Consider the following 16,392-nt stretch of genomic DNA (forward strand, 5'->3'; position numbering starts at 1 on the left):
GCTATAGTATGACTTTTCTTTGGATATTTTGGACAACGTACTTTGGATATTTTGGATGACGTTTCATGACTTTTTGGAGTATGACCTTTTTCTGAACTGACATGCATGCCTCAAGTTACTTCTCACTGTGAGACAACTGCTCTAACACCACTGTGTCATACTATATCATGTTGTCCAAAATATGAAAAAATAAAAAGTCACTTTTGGACTTAAATTTTTGTTTGTTTGTATGGCTGGATGTTGTTGGACTTGAGCTCCTGCTAGTACAAAGCCAATATGTGTCAGCCCCCAGTCCTGCATGTTCTTTAATGAGGCAATAGGAGAAGATGTCAGGCTTCAAGATATTTATTTAACAGCAACAGAATAATCAGTTTACAGAGCTCTGGGTCCAGACTATGTTTCCCTGACCGCAACAGAGTATGTGTCAGTTCACGAAGTCTGAGCTCCTGACTTTCCCTCACCCAGTCTTCTTTCTTATAGTCCAGACACCAAAAAGTCATGTGTATTGATGTATCCTTTGTTGGTTGGTGGAGGTGGTGTTTGTCTTCCTTCACCCCCTGGAGTTCTCGCGACAGTCTTTTGTTCCTGTTTATGACTCAAGGAACAACAGTATGTGACCCCACAGGTTGCCGACCCCCTCCTGTGACCTTTTGGTTTGGCCCAGCAGTATCACTCTCATTTACATACAAAGCCTTTTGTTCTACACCTTAGGATTAATAGTTGATAATATGACCTACATATAAGTATTATGATATGGCATACATATATGTTGTATTATTGTAAACATAACCTAGCACAGAATCGCACAATGTATAAACCCAAACCTGTGTGGCTTACCCTTAGACTAGAGGGACTCGCCTTAGGAGGGCTCGCCCTCTGTGAACCACGTGGCTTACCCTTAGAGGGATTCGCTCTCCGTGAACCGTGTTTTACCTCGGCGGGTAAACCGTGAGTGTTACCTCGGCGGGGCTCGAACCTGTGTCTTCATGAGGTCGTTTCCAGCTTGGAGTCGTCGTAGACCGCTGGACTATCTTCGGCGCCAGAGGACAATTCGCGGCGGGGAAAGTGTTTGACGGAGTTCACTCAGAGCTTCCAGAGACTCAACCGACAGTCTGGTTAACTCAACAGGTAAAAGATTCTACTTCACCAAGGCTGCTATTAATGGTTCAGATTCCACTTTAGCCTGTTGATGGTGATTCAACTTTTAGTGAAGTTGAAATGTTTGGAGAATTTTAAAAAGTTTTCCATACACTACACATTACAGGAAGATATTTAATATCACTGCAGATCCCCTTGAAAACACGTATATCTACTATCCAAAGAATGTCTGCGTCAATTTTGGTCTCATTTGAATGAATATTTATGGACGGCGGAGTTATAGGTTGCAGTGAGCCAAAGATTTGTCACAATGCTACCTACTGGCAAGATTGGTGGCACAGTGGTTAGCACTGCTCCCTCTCAGCCAGAAGGTCTGGGATTCAATCCCTCCCTTTGTCATGACTTTAAAAAAAAAATAATCATAAGGCATTTTTGACTTTTGTGCGATTCTGTGCTTGGTTATGTTTACAATAATACAACATATATGTATGCCATATCATATTAATTATATATAGGTCATATTATCAACTATTAATCCTAAGGGGTAGACGAAAGGCTGTTTGTGAATGAAAGTGTAGACAAAAGGGTGTGGTTGTGAATCAAGGTATAGACAAAAGGCTGTGTTTGTGAATGAAGGTGTAGACAAAAGGGTGTGTTTGTGAATGAAGGTGTAGACAAAAGGGTGTGGTTGTGAATGAAGGTATAGACAAAAGGCTGTGTATGTAAATGAGAGTGATACTGCTGGGCCAAACCAAAAGGTCACAGGAGGGGGTCGGCAACCGGTGGGGTCACATACTGTTGTTCTTTGAGGCATAAACAGGAACAGACGGCTGTCTGGAGGACTCAACCACCACCTCCACCAACCAACAAAGGATACATCAATACACATGACTTTTTGGTGTCTGGACTATAAGAAAGAAGACTAGGTGAGGGAAAGTCAGGAGGTCAGACTTCGTGAACTGACACATACTCTGTTGTGGTCAGGGAAACATAGTCTGGACCCAGAGCTCTGTAAACTGATTATTCTGCTGCTGTTAAATAAATATCTTGAAGCCTGACATATTCTCCTATTGCCTCATTAAAAAACACGCAGGACTGGGGGCTGACACATATTGGCTTATACTAGCAGGAGCCCAAGTCCCAACACTTTGAAAATGCTGGCCATTTTTTTAACAACATAGCATGACTTTTGGGTCACCTTTTGGCCGCCACACCGCGGGCACACCGATCAACGAAAACAAATTATTTTGATAACTTTTAATCCCAAACATGTTAAGAGTGCCACTCGCGACTCCACTAAAGTACAAAATTTTTCGTAATGTCCGTGTGTAATATGGACACTTGAAAAGGTCTTATTTTTCAATTTTTATTATGTAACCCAGGAAAACATTTATTTTGTGCAGTCCAAAGGAACATAATTTACCATGAGACCAGATAGCAGCCCGAAACACCCTTCCTTTTCTCCACCCAATTCTTCTGGGTATTCCCCTCTCTGTCATGATGTTAGTGTTATGGTCATACCTATAAAAGGATGCATTTGAGTGTGTTTAATTAACTGAGGCTTTAATTAATCCTGACTGGGGTTGTGGTTGATGGGGGGGAAAGCCAATGCCAAGCAGGAATCACCAGGATAAAACTGGCTGCACCATTTAATAGGGGACCAACAGAGTGCATTAATAGCGTGCCTGGGAGATCAGTAATCTGAAAATGGCTTTCTATTTTTAGCTTGCCTTATGTTTAAAATCTATTGTAAATTGTTGGCACAATCTATAACACAGCAACTGGGTTAGAATAATGTGAAACAAATCAATATGTATAAATTGAAGTAAATTTCTTTGGTCATGACTTCACTTCCTATTTAATTTTGATAATACCACAGTGATTTTAAGAGGCAGCATGGAAATTTATTCGCTACAGCAGGGGGGCTCTCAGGGGGGGAGGTGCTGCAACAGGCTGCCACTAGCGTGGCGCCAGGTAACCTGACCTGAGGTGCATCTTTTTGGATGATGGGAGGAAGCCGGAGAACCCGGAGAGAACCCACGCAAGCACAGGGAGAACATGCAAACTCCGCACAGAAAGGCCCAGGACCAGATTCGAACCTTTTTGCTGTGAGGCGACAATGCTAACCACTGCACCACCGTGCCTCCCAATGTCAGTAAATATTTACTAAAGCGTTTTTTCCAAGTAATCCCTCCAGGATGCAGTTTAAAATGTTAATAAGTTGTCAATAAATCAATTTTGGGCAGATTCTCCACAGCCCTTTTCCAAAAGATAAGTCATCAAATGATTACCAAGGAGTTATCTTTAAAAAACTAAAAAAAAAAAAAAGGTATTATTTGCGGCATAGCAACCCAGAAGTTGTTTTTATTCTGTGCTCATAAATTATCTTTAAAACATTAATAAATGATTTATGAAAGACTCTATTAAGACAAAAACAATAATGTAAATGCTAAATATCCCTTTAGCTAATGCCTATATATATTATGTTAGATTAAATGAGTTTGATCTTCAACTTAGTCTAAATCTAGTATTTAATTATTGAATTTGAATTTACCTCCAATTTAAAAAACGCTTTTAATTACATGTTTCACAAAAGAATAAAGAGTTCATTTGTATTTGTATTATCAAACTGTTAAAGGCCATGAAAATAAAGAGCCTATTACAATGAGGGATAGGATCCTCCAACAAAACAAACTTCTCTGCCAAAACTGGAACAATTTTGATTATTTTTAATGGAAAATTGTAAAACTCAAAGAGATGCCTCCTCCTCACCGAGAGAGGGTGTGCGTGCATGGGAGGATTCTCGGTCCACCCCACTGCAATCACCTCTTGCCTTGACCAGACCGATGTGCAGCAGCCGGACAGATGTCGGGATGCGACTGTCATCAGCGGAGGAATTTGGAGTATTAGCGACCATGCAGGTGGAAAGAGCAGTCTCAATAAACAGATAAATAGGGCGGAAAACCAGGCGGCTGTGGATGCAGATAACAAAACAACGCGGCACCCATCAGTGTGATTTACAGTCCAGTTGGCGTTGGTGTGGTTGGTGGCGGATTAATAACCAGTCATAAAGAAGAGGGAGGTTAGGATTGTGTGTTGCAGGAAGACGAGCGTGAAGGCAGTGATAGAGGAGAGGACGGAAGAGAGAGGGGGAGACTGTAAAAGAGAGAGAGGGGAGTAGATAAAGCCAGAGTCGGCGTCATGAGCTCCGCACTGCCTTACAACTCGCTCTCAGCTCGGCCGAGTCCCAGCAGACGAGTTTTGGATTGGGAACACGAGCAGCTAGCCGTGCGACGACTGTCTTCCCCACAAAGTCTCGACCTGCTCAGTCCTCCTCCTCTTCCTCGTCGACCCTCTGCCATCCCTGCCTACCTGCTATCTCCATACCACGAGCCAGAGGAGCACTTCCACCAGCACCAGCTTTTATCCTTGTCCGTGGGCTCAGAAGCCTCCCTGGCGCCCCCTGCGCCTCCACCTGTGGGTGCTACCCCACCTTGCTGCCGCCCAGTGGGAGTCATGCACCTCCTGCGTCTGGGTCTCCTGGCCTTCAGCTGCGTCTTCTGGGCAGCTGGCTTGGCGATCTTCACGCTGGGTGTATGGGCTCAAATATCCCTGGCGGACTACGTGCTGCTGTCTGCCAACCGTTACCCCAACGCCCCGCTCATCCTTCTGTCCACAGGTGCTGCTGTCACCGCCTGGGGCTTCCTGGGTTGTCTGGGGGTGGCCGCGAACCTACCCTGCGTTCTAAGGGCCTATGGTTTCGTTCAGCTTGCTGCACTTGTGGCTGGTTTGGCAGCTGGACTCTCGGGCCTCTTCTACCGCGAAGACATTGCCGGAGGATTTCGCAGCGGCTTACAGCGAGCAGTGGCCGGCTACACAGAGGATGAAGGCCGTGCCGATGCTTTAGACAGCCTACAGAGGGCCTTGGAGTGCTGTGGAGCCGACGGTTGGCGCGACTGGCTTTCATCGGACTGGGCTATCCAACATATGACCTTCTTTCCCAACGAGAATGGCACATCGGTGTCCCTGCCGGATAGCTGCTGTGTGAGGCGCAGAGGTTGCAAGAATCGGCCTCTTCTGTCAGATGATAGCGAAGGAGTTGTTGCTGCAGGAATCCATCCACACGGTTGCTTCCGCAAAGTCTTCAGCTTGGTCAACGACAACGTCTTCCACATTGCTGCCACCGTATTGGGGTTAGCCTTCATACAAATTGGAGGGATTGCCCTGGCTTGTCTACTGGCCAACAGACTGGCACCAAGGCAGCATCGACACGTCGTGGCTCATTAATAGTCAATCCAATTAATTGGGCAAGCTACTCAAGGGATTGATCAATTTGTTGACAACTTTGATCCGGAATGAACAGTGCCATTTGAGTAATAGAGATGCAAAGTGGGGTGAAGTATTTTAGGTATTCAGGCTTCTGAAAGTAAAAGTCTCTTTCATATTCATCTAATGTCAAATGAAAGTAATTTGGAGGCCTTCTAAGGCTCGTATAAAGTAACTAAACAAATCCAGAATCTGCTTTAGGACACTTCTGGTTCTTTGACAAAACAAAGGTACAAACATGTGTACATAAAACATAAGGCAGAAAATCAACTATAACTCCTGTTGAGCCTTTCAGCAAGAAACGTCCAGTTAAAATCTTGTTCGGAGCATCACTACCGGCAATAAAAACAAAAAATTGTTTTTGCAAAAACCTGATTCTAATGGTAAAGTAACAATTTCGAGTCTGTTGCACTATCTTTGCCCACGTCTCTGGTGGAACAACTACTGCAGGTCATCTCAGTTACCATTATCTTACCTCAGTCAGCAATTATTAGTGACTTAACAGACATTTATCTAATTAAGCATTTCAAGATTATTACTTTAACTTGAATAGCTAGAATCAAATTCACGTCTCACTTTGCAGTTGTATCACACTCACTGGTTTCAGCCTGATTTCACTGACTGAACAATTTTTCTGATATTTAATGTGAATAGAAGGTGTCTCTTCAAAAAAAAATTTTTGTGTGTGTGTGCTACATGCAGAGGGGAAGTATGATATCAAAAACTAGGGTTACACACGTTAGGCAACACACTTTAAACCTCACTAGATGGCAGTACAAGAAGACTTCCCTTGTTATTTTTTCCTGATATTGTTCAGGAAATGTTTAAATGATGGCATGAATTAATATACTTCAATCTCCATACACTGTAAAAAATAAAACAATTCTGAATCTAACATGTTCATATCATTTAATCCTTTGGACTTTTCCTCCTTTGGTAGATCTTGCACAGGAATGTTGACCAGCAGTTTCCCTCCGAGATTATTTAGTCTGCCTGCATTCAACAGATGTTTATATCTACATCATCTGGTTTCTCCATCATAAAGATGACTGTACTCGAATGGAATATATTGCTATGTGGTATTCTGCGCTGCTTGTACACCTAACAGACTAAAGTCTACTGTGTTAAGTGCTGTGGTTAGAGATTTTGTGAGATTATGACTGCTGTGAAATTGTTTTATTGCAGATGTCACTGTGTTGTTGGATGTTCTGAAGCACATCGATGAAATTCACAAGAGTTGTAACCTATTGCATGACCCATCATGTGCAGCCCACTAGCATGAAAACGTAAGAACTTTGGAGATCATATTTGGGAAATATCTTTATTCTCTTTGTCTGTATTAGAATATTAGAATAATTCTGTAAACATGAAGCTAAAACCAGAAGGCGGTTAGCTTAGCTTAGCATAAAGGCTGAGACTAGAGAGGAACAGCAAGCTTGGCTAGAAGTGCTTTGTTTTTTGTTTCATTCATACAAAACTGTAAAGTTTAGCTCAATTTTTTATAAGATTTGAGCGTGGCTTCAATCTTTTAAGCAAAGTTTCCGTAAGAAACCAAACGATTGTATTTCTAAAAACTATTTCTTCAGTGAATTTGACATATTAACTTGTTGTACATGTTTTAGGAATGCTATTCATTCATATGCTTGTTATTTATCCTTCCTTCCAACCTTATCTTCCCTGTCTTGGTTATGCTGTATTATAACTCTTCATTGTAATGTATTATATATACACATACAATAATGTATAATCTATTGTAATAATCACCAACAGTGTAAAAAAGCATGACTGAAACTGTAAACTATGTCTGTCATCTTTGCCATATATCAGGATATGATATTGATTAGACACTGGGACTGGCAATGTCAAGGCCTGCTGTCCTTGAATGTGTTAAATATATAAATGGCAACAACATTCTTGTAATGACGTACAACAAACACCATGCAGTCATGTCGAGCATTGATGAGGCACATAGTGCAATAAACATCTTTTGAAGCACTCTACCGTTTTTTTCCTCTTTAAGTTTAAATAATGTCATTCATCCTGAAAAGATGTAGGCTAGAACCTCCTCTCTGTATTTTTAAAGAGCTTTAGAAACAGCTCTCTGGCTTTATTTTAGGTGAAAGGCCATGCTGGAAGGGTGCCAGCGTGGTAAATTGTCATTGCTGGGAGTGGTCAATCCTCATCATCCGAATGACCTCTCATTTCTGCCATGCACCTGAGATAACGGTGATTACATCTGCCCTTGAATGGAGACAATAGACAGGCCTCCAATGCGCACAGACAGCGTGCGTTGAATAACGGAACACATCAGCCTGACCCAGCATTGATTAGTTTATGGAATGCAAAATCACAAATTATAGAACAATATAAACCAGATCATACTTAAAAGAACAAAGTTTACCTTAAAATCTACATATACCAATATTCAGTGACTTCAGTGGCTTTAGGCTATGGCCTTTAAACAATGACACATTTTTTCATGAACTAATTATGCTATTGATTAGCCTACATTAAGCTCTAACAAGGCTCGCAGATGCTGATTACACTGTCCCTATCCAAGCTATTTTGCCTGAGGTTAGGCCATGTCTCCACTAGCAATTTCATCAAACATGAAAACATGAGATACTTGAACAACACCTTAAGTCTGGGAAACCGTGAGGGGCTTTTTGTTTGCTTGAAAACGGTTTTGGGTTATGCACAACATTTAATGTTCACTTTTCAGTACTTCTATTATACAAAAACAAATGATCACCAGGAAGGACACAAAATGGCTGCAGAGCTGATACAAATGATAGCCTGTATCAGATCTGCAGCAAAGCACAGGAAAAGTGGAGAAACATACAATGACTGAAGTAAATATAAATAATAAAAGAAATCATTAAAATCCTTTAATAATAATCAAAAAGCTAATTTCTTCAGTTGGCAAATTATTAAAGACCTGTTTAAAAATGTAAAAATGTAAAAATGCTGCATATTGTGGCGTCCATGAACTTTTCAGATTCTTTATATGCCTTGAGGCTTTCCACACAAATGGGTATGTCTCTGAACTTTCTGCAAGGCTCCTGAATCTGATAACACGAATCCCTTTTATAGTCAGCTTTTTGTCTGGACAGCAGCACTTTGAGGAAATCAGAGATCCACTCTTTCTTGTCTGAATAAATGGAAATGGTGCTTGGGATATGTCTACGTTTAACTTAGCTTATATTGTTTAAATGCACATTGTTAAAAGCGTAAAATGAAGATAACATCCCAAATCTGTCCGAAAAGTGTTTTCCAGTTTTAAATAGCTTTTTTTTAAATTCTGGGAATTTGTGCTGTGGAGGAGTGTGTCGGACTCCAGGCTTTATCTCTACTCTCCGCCTCTGACTATCTTCGGTCTTTTGTAGCTTGCAAAGCAGTTTGTGCTCTGCCCCACATTTTATTTGGCAATTCTCGCCACAACGTCGCTGCGTAAAAGCCGCATGCGTTAGAAATGTAGTTGCTCTGCGCGCACCGCGTTCTCCAAAATGGACCTAAAATCCGAACTCCTAAAGTCAATCTGGTACGCTTTCACATCGCTGGATGTGGAGAAGTGCGGGAAAGTGTCCAAATCGCAGTTAAAGGTAAGCAGCAAAGTGTGTTGGTTATTTTAAGATCAGGAAACAGAGACCGAGATGCGTCCACTGGACAGTACAGAAACGGGCTCAAATGGTGTGTTTGTTATATCGCTATCTTCCATTTATCTTACTTTTTGTCCGACTGAAGACAAACCAGAACGCACCAGAAGTGGTCTTTGCATGTTGTGACACATTTGCTGTGAATCAGTGTTGTAATCTGAGGAGGATTTAACACACAGTCGTAAAAGTTCACAAACAAATTTGAAATTGCATTTCTTCCCTGCTAAAGTTGGAGGTGAAGTGCTCGAGCTCAAAGTCCAACCTTTACCTGTGGCCCGAAAACAAATAGTGACATAACACCACCTCTGTTAGGATTTTAAATAAAAGACAACAACAATAGAGATTTAACGATCTTTCCTCCTCAGTAGGTGTTATTTTTATTTTTATGTTGCTTTCCATCCAGTCTCTACATTCCTGACTGAACCACCATAGGTGAGAAGAATCCAGGAAAATAGCAGACAGTTGTCCTGACATGCTTAGTCACTGAGGATGAGCTGCCTGTGCTTGTGTGTGTGTGTGTGTGTGTGTGTGTATGTATGTATGTGTGTGTGTTTGTGGGTATATGAAGAAACAGGGAGTGTGCAGAAGACACTATGTGCTGACCATTTAAAGTGACTCATCTGTCAACATTTACTGTGTTTCCTCTTCAGGTGCTTTCCCACAACTTGTACACAGTGCTGAACATCCCACACAATCCAGTTGCTCTGGAGCAGCACTTCCAGGATGATGATGACGGGCCGGTGTCTGATCATGGCTACATGCCCTACCTCAACAAATATATACTGGATAAGGTACTGTTGGAATAACATGTAATACGTGCACAAAGTTTAAAAAGTTACCCAAAATTCACAATTTTAGTGGTTTCATGGTTCAAATTTCTGGTGGTGATGTACCTGTATTGTATTTTAGTTTTTATTTAGTTTTTGTTCTTCTGGGTTATATGTAATTTAAAGCATTGTTGAGTACCAGCCAGACCATCATGTTTTCAGGTTGTTTGTCCGTCCCGTTCTCAACACGATATCTTAGGAACACCTTGAGGGAATTTTTTTCAAATATGGCACAAACGTCCACTCGGACTCGAGGATGAACCGATGAGAATTTGGAGGTTAAAGGTCACTGTTTGTGAATTCATACTCCAATTATTACAGAATTTCACACAAATGTCTAATACGATAAAAGGTCGAAGGTCAACTTCGCTCTACCATCATGATGTTCTACAAAAACCATATACATTTGGTCATATTCTGAATTGATGACACTAACCTTGGGTGTCCATCTTGAAGCTGTGGTGATTGTATATATTTTCTGTGCTGACAGGTTGAGGATATGTGTGTATGACTCGACTCGGTTGTTACATTTCTTACAATCAGAGCTGCTCTGGAGGCAGAAATGATTGCTTAGGTTAAATCTCAGTGGGTGGAGCGGGTTTCCATAAATCAGGGTTTGGTTTAGTAGAAAGTAAAAATCAAAAACTGGTTAATGGATTTTATTACCTGTTATGTAAAACTAATCTGGTTAATTAAACTAATCTGGCAATTATTTTTTCTGTTTTGTGCAGGTCAAAGAGGGGATGTTTAACAAGGAGAAGTTTGATGACCTGTGCTGGATGATGACCATGAAGAAGAACTACAGAGGGCCACTACAGGGGGGGCTTCTATCAGAGAGAGACTGTTTCAAACTCTTCTGTTTATTCAACCTCCTGTCTGAGGACCGTTACCCTTTGGTGATGATACTAGAGGAGGTAAAAGATGCTGAGAAGAGATTCAAATTTAATGTGTGAAGCGGGAATTTGTTGAATTTATTATAAGGATTTCTTTGAGACCTGGGTTTGGCGAGAAGGCTCAAGTCCATACTGATTTTATTTAATGGACTTTCTACCACTCTGACTATTAAATCTATAATACGGTGCTAAAAAGGTCTTCCTTAACATTCCCAAAACAAATAAAGACATCTAGAGGAAACAAGAAAACCCCAAAGTAGTTTTTGGCAGTTACATGAGTTGCTTTTACTATGACTGAACAGAATGATCCACATGCGCCTACATTTTTTTCAAGTACAAGTGCAAGTAAGTTAATGAGTCTCTTCCTTCCTGCACTTCCTCCATAATGCTTTTGGTTTCCTGTAGACAGAGACAAAAATAAACACTACAATCAACACAGTGGCCTTCCCCTGCAAAGGTTTATTATAGAAATATGTCAGCAGACTGTCTGTGTTGGTCAATACAAGCAAAAACCGTGATATTTTGTCCAAATACTATCATACTATTTAATATTTGAATGCTTTTAGGTGGAGTACCTCCTCAAGAAGATCTCCACAGCCATGAGCCAAGAGTGGGATGGGAAGCATATGGACAACTTGATATCCCAGGAGGCCGCGGTGCGGGAAGAGGGCATGTCTGTGTGGACCTTCCTGGAGCACATGGGTACGGGTCGGCTGCTGAGGGTCACCAGTGGAGAGGCCTTCAGTCTGGCTTTGGATGAAGTGTTTCTGGAGATGTACCACAATGTCCTCAAGAGGGTGAGTCGCGCTGCGTCCTAGTAGCCAATTTGTCCGCTCTCTAGATATTTTTTTGTTCTTTCTAAGCTTGTTCCTTGTTTTGCAGGGTTACATGTGGAAAAAAGGACATGTGCGCAGGAACTGGACTGAGCGTTGGTTTGTACTGAAGCCCTCCTCCATGGCTTACTACGTCAGTGAGGACTTAAAGGACAAGAGAGGGGAGATCCAGCTGGACAGGAACTGTGTCATAGAGGTTGGCGAGGAGACGTAAAATAAACTCTGCATGTTTAAGCCGTTGGTAGGACTGTGACCCATCCACACTGTAGGTTACACTTTATCTGAGCCTGACTAGCTCCTCCTTCTCTTTCAGCCTATTCCAGACAGGGAAGGGAAGCGCTGTATGTTGTGCGTGAAAACCCACAGCAAAACCTACGAGATGAGTGCGTCTGATCAGAGACAGAAGGTCGAGTGGATTCAAGGTGTGTTGGTGTGTATGAGTAGAAACACACAGACCACGTCATACATTAACTACACTGATTTATAATGTGTGGTGGCTGCTGTGCTGTCATTTGTAATTTAAGGCACTGAAGTGTCATACATGTATGTCACATCACGCAGGATGTCTTTTTAAGTTTTAGTGTCCCATCACTTGTCCCCCCTTATCAGTCTGTGTTTACAGCACTCCTGCTTTTTTTTTTTTTTTTTTTTTAAATTACCTTTCTTTTGGTCTTTGTTGAGTTTCTTTAGGTGTTTTTATTTCTTCCATCATTGATGAAGAAAATTCTCTGATTTCACTGATTAGTTAATTGAAACCAAATTACTTGACTAACTGTTTTGCTGATTAATTTTTTAAGCAAAATATTTGTTGGTTGCAGCTTTTCAAACATGAGGATCTGATGCTTTTTTGAATCATACATGATACTGTAGGAAATATTCTTTGGTTAATCAGTTAGCGAAAAAATTTCCCCTCGGGGATTAATAAAGTAACTACCTAACCTAACCTTAATCATGAAAATGATTTGCATACAAGTCGATAATGAAAATAATCATTCTCTGATAATATATTTATTAAGCTGGGATCAGGTAGAAGATGCAACATGCAACATGCCGAGTCTTCTGAAGCTTTTCGGAAGTAAAAGCAGTTCCGCATGTTGAAAGTTAGAAAAGAGCACAAGGTCAGGACTTGTTTGGGTTATGTTCACTGCCTGAACATATTCGTCCAGACTTCACTACATTTTTACAGCCTTGAATTGTGACAGAGACATTTTTTTGCAGAAGAACTGTTTCCGTAGTTTTTCTCATGTAAAACAATGTCTATTCCAGCAACAGTGGACATGACTGTTCACTCTTATTATCAAAGCAAATTTGGTGGCTATTAAGTCTGTTCTTTCTCTGTTGGTGGTGGCTGATCTAGGTGATAATGGGGACAAGTCTTTTTCAAAGATGGGTTCTTTATAATTAAAAAAATTCAATTCTGGACGTGTTAAGCCATAAAGGAATACTTTTTTATTTATTTATTGTGTATTAATATAAACAAATATGTATTACTCTGCTGTTTGTTTTAGTCCAAGCAATCCTACATCCCAACTTACATTAGAATTTTTATGTGTGTGTTTTTTGTTCCCTCTCCAGCCATTCAAACAGCCCTCCGTCTTCAGAGAGAAGTAAAGTCTTCCTTTCACCAGGAACTCAAACTGAAGAGGCGGGTCCATCGGGAACACAGCCAGGGGGAGCGCATTCGGAGCGCCCACAGCAGCTGCAGCAGCCGCAGCAGCCAATCAGATGACCTGAATATCCCAGACATGGAGAGGATGGAGAAAGAGAGGGACAGGCAGGATTTAGAGATTGAAAGCATCATCCAGGTAAGGACAGTTAATGACTTTAAAACCACCTGACAATAAAAACACAATAGCATTAAATATATTTATATCTTGATCCCTATAAATCTGTGAAGCATGCGCGGGAATTAGAAACTCGCCGAAAGGAGGCCGAAGAGTTAGAGAGGCGGAAACAGAGGGAGGTGCAGATGGAGCTGGAGAGGCAGCTGAAAGAGGCGGAGACGGTAAGAAAAAGTTATCCAGGTGACAACCTTTATTTACAATTCTTCAGAAATACAATTTGGAGTTCATCTCATTGACTTTGATCTCTGAAAACTGCAGCAAAACACTGGCATTATAAAACCCAGGCTTCACCTTTATTGATTTGGAGAAATGGTTACGACATTCCTGGAAAAGGTGATTCAGGAGTAGGTCAGTTCTTTCCACTCAGTCGGTGTGTGTGTGTGTCCAGCTGAGAGACAGCATGCAGGCCGAGATGCAGGAGAAGGAAAAGGAGGCTGAGCAGCAAAAGAAGAGGATCCAGGGGTTGGAGCTGACGCAGCAGGAACTGGAGGCTGCTCTGACCGTGGAGATCCAGGCTCGCATGGAGGAGGAGCGGGTTAGACAGGAGCTGGAGAGGTAACAACGCTTTAGAAACTCCTCTTTCCATTCTGTAATTCGTCATCTTACTTCTATTTGGGCCATTTAGTTTATATTTTGGCACCATTAAGAGTATGGTGAATTAGCTATTAGCAGTGACACATTGCTGGATTAATCTAATCCTAAAGAAAACTTTAAAACATTATCTTATCATCATGCTTTTTTAATGATCTATTTGTGATGTAAAACTGGGTTAATGATGTCTTTGGAAAGTGCGAGTCCAAGCTTCTTCTCCTTTATCCCTTCTCCAGGTTGCTGCTGGCGGAAGAGGAGAAGAAGAAGCAGTTCCAGGTCCTCCAGGAGCAGCAGATGACCTTGCAGGGCCTCAGCACTATAGAGGAGGCCTCCGACGGCAGCACGGACGAAGATACCCCGTCAGCCCTCTACTCAGCCTCTCAGGAGCTCCAGGATCTGCGGGCATCTCGCAAGAGGAGCCACCAGCGCCTCGAGGTGCATTTTGGTTGTCTCAATGTGCAGCATAACATTTAATGCTTTGATATAACAACACTGATGAGGCTGCTTGTTTTATTTTTCTGATTGCAGGAGGTCCAGGAGAAGCTGAGGAATGCCAGTCAACACGTGCGGCACTGGAACGTCCAGCTGAACCGCCTGATGACGCCCATTTCTCCTGGAGGTGCAGTATGCTCTTTGCCTGGTCTGTTTGAGGCTGATCTGAAGGGCAACACAACAACTTCTAATCTAATTTTAAGCCTCAGCTTTCAGGGCCAAGGTCAAACCCAGTGTCAGCAAATATGCTCCTAATTGAAATCAGAGTAAGGAGTAACAGTCTCTGCCTTTTTTAGGTGTAACAATAGGAATCATTTTATGTATTTATGACTTTAGTAATCAACTTTTTTTTTAAATATGTTCAGAAATATTTAAAAGCAGACCACAGACAAGAAGGATGAAACAATGACCAAAAAATAAAAACAAAAGAAGTTTAAAACATAGTTAAAGTTTAAGAAAAGGGTTTACTGATCTCTGTGTGGGCTCAACCTATCCTTTGCATCTCACTACATTTAATTCACAAGATTTTATTTACTTTAATATTTAATTTTCTGTCTATAAGAGTTTGACTTTAAGACTTTTTACGCTGTAAAATGCTGTATTTGGGTTTAAACCTTCAAGTCATTTCTTTCTACGATTTTTTTTATTTTTTTATTTTATTTATTTTATACACTTTATTAATCCCCGAGGGGAAATTTCTTTGACTTGCATTTGATGACTTTGCATTTACAAACTAGTTGACTGGATCTTTTATCTAACATCTCGATCCCCAAAATTAACATAGTGACAGACTATATTGGGTGTACTGTACACTTTAAAAAAACAAATGACTTCTTTCCTGGATAATGGTGTAACTCTCCAACTAATTTCATTTAAATCTGTCTGCTAACAAAAACACCCCACATATAAATAGGAATTAACAGTTGTATTTAATTATTTTTTTTAGAACGTTTGCAGCATCGTCTTTTATCAACGAAGATTTGTCCTAAAACGGAGGGAGCACTGGCCAGCAACGAGTTCATCTCTAAATTTAAGCTTGGAGCCAATCAGAACAGCCGGATACGAGAAGGCGGTGAGAGGCTCGGCGAGAGGCTGGAGGAGCGGCTGGAGGCCGCCAACCTGTCCGACGAATCAGACGAATCGCAGGGAGGAACCAACGGACAAATGTGATCACTGTGTTGACAGCTAGACGTTCAAAAAACAGAAAAGAAATTCTTCATTTGTGTAAGACTGAGAGTGGAGTGTAAAAAAGGGAAACGATATTAACAACATGAAAAGCATTGTATGATATTTATATTTTGAATTGCAAGTTAACGTGGAGACTGATGATGACAACCACTATGTGATTTAATGAAAACACATCTGACTAAGATCAAGAGATTTACAGTTTTGTACAATAAAAATTTTCAGTGAATAATAAAATGTTTTTGTGATATTTGTCATTTTGTTTACGTATCCATTTGAAATAGTACAACCTCTGCTATTTTATTGCTTTTCTATTGTTCTATTATTATCTTATTGCTTCTGTATGCTGCTGTAGCGGAAAAAAAATGTCCCCTCTGGGATTAATAAAGTAACTACCTAACCTAACCTATCCTAGTACAGCTCAAATTAAAGATTAATCAGGAGGCAGAATTTCTTTCGAGTTTATTATTTTTTTTACAATTTCTCTACTGTAATTTAATGATCGAACCAACATTATTATTATCATTATTATTATTATTATTATTCATGCCTGACGACAAATATTGAAGCTACTATATAAATATAACCATGACGCATTCTGGACTGAGGTGGCGCTGCTGCGTAAAGGCGCCGAAAAGTCAACCGGA

At 40.9% G+C, this 16,392-nt stretch overlaps 2 protein-coding genes across 2 annotated transcripts; both read left to right on the forward strand.

The window, feature by feature from the left end:
* The first annotated feature begins 3,970 nt into the window (after nucleotides 1–3,970).
* On the forward strand, nucleotides 3,971–6,298 carry LOC138631064 (tetraspanin-7-like). The gene has a single exon (XM_069715787.1). The coding sequence runs from the start codon at nucleotides 4,300–4,302 to the stop codon at nucleotides 5,383–5,385; it is 1,086 nt and encodes a 361-aa protein (XP_069571888.1). The 5' UTR covers nucleotides 3,971–4,299; the 3' UTR covers nucleotides 5,386–6,298.
* A 2,295-nt stretch (nucleotides 6,299–8,593) lies between these two features.
* Nucleotides 8,594–16,108, forward strand: def6c (DEF6 guanine nucleotide exchange factor c). The gene is made up of 12 exons (XM_069715800.1): nucleotides 8,594–9,026; nucleotides 9,731–9,871; nucleotides 10,639–10,821; nucleotides 11,367–11,597; nucleotides 11,683–11,829; nucleotides 11,947–12,055; nucleotides 13,209–13,438; nucleotides 13,531–13,638; nucleotides 13,866–14,032; nucleotides 14,305–14,503; nucleotides 14,597–14,687; nucleotides 15,507–16,108. The coding sequence occupies exons 1-12, from the start codon at nucleotides 8,931–8,933 to the stop codon at nucleotides 15,728–15,730; spliced, it is 1,926 nt and encodes a 641-aa protein (XP_069571901.1). The 5' UTR covers nucleotides 8,594–8,930; the 3' UTR covers nucleotides 15,731–16,108.
* The last annotated feature ends 284 nt before the right edge of the window (nucleotides 16,109–16,392 follow it).

Source organism: Brachyistius frenatus, unplaced genomic scaffold (genome assembly GCF_029030835.1).
Source record: "Brachyistius frenatus isolate BFR_SWC_R1_liver_20210118 unplaced genomic scaffold, ASM2903083v1 Contig_148, whole genome shotgun sequence".
NCBI classification, from domain to species: Eukaryota; Metazoa; Chordata; class Actinopteri; family Embiotocidae; genus Brachyistius; species Brachyistius frenatus.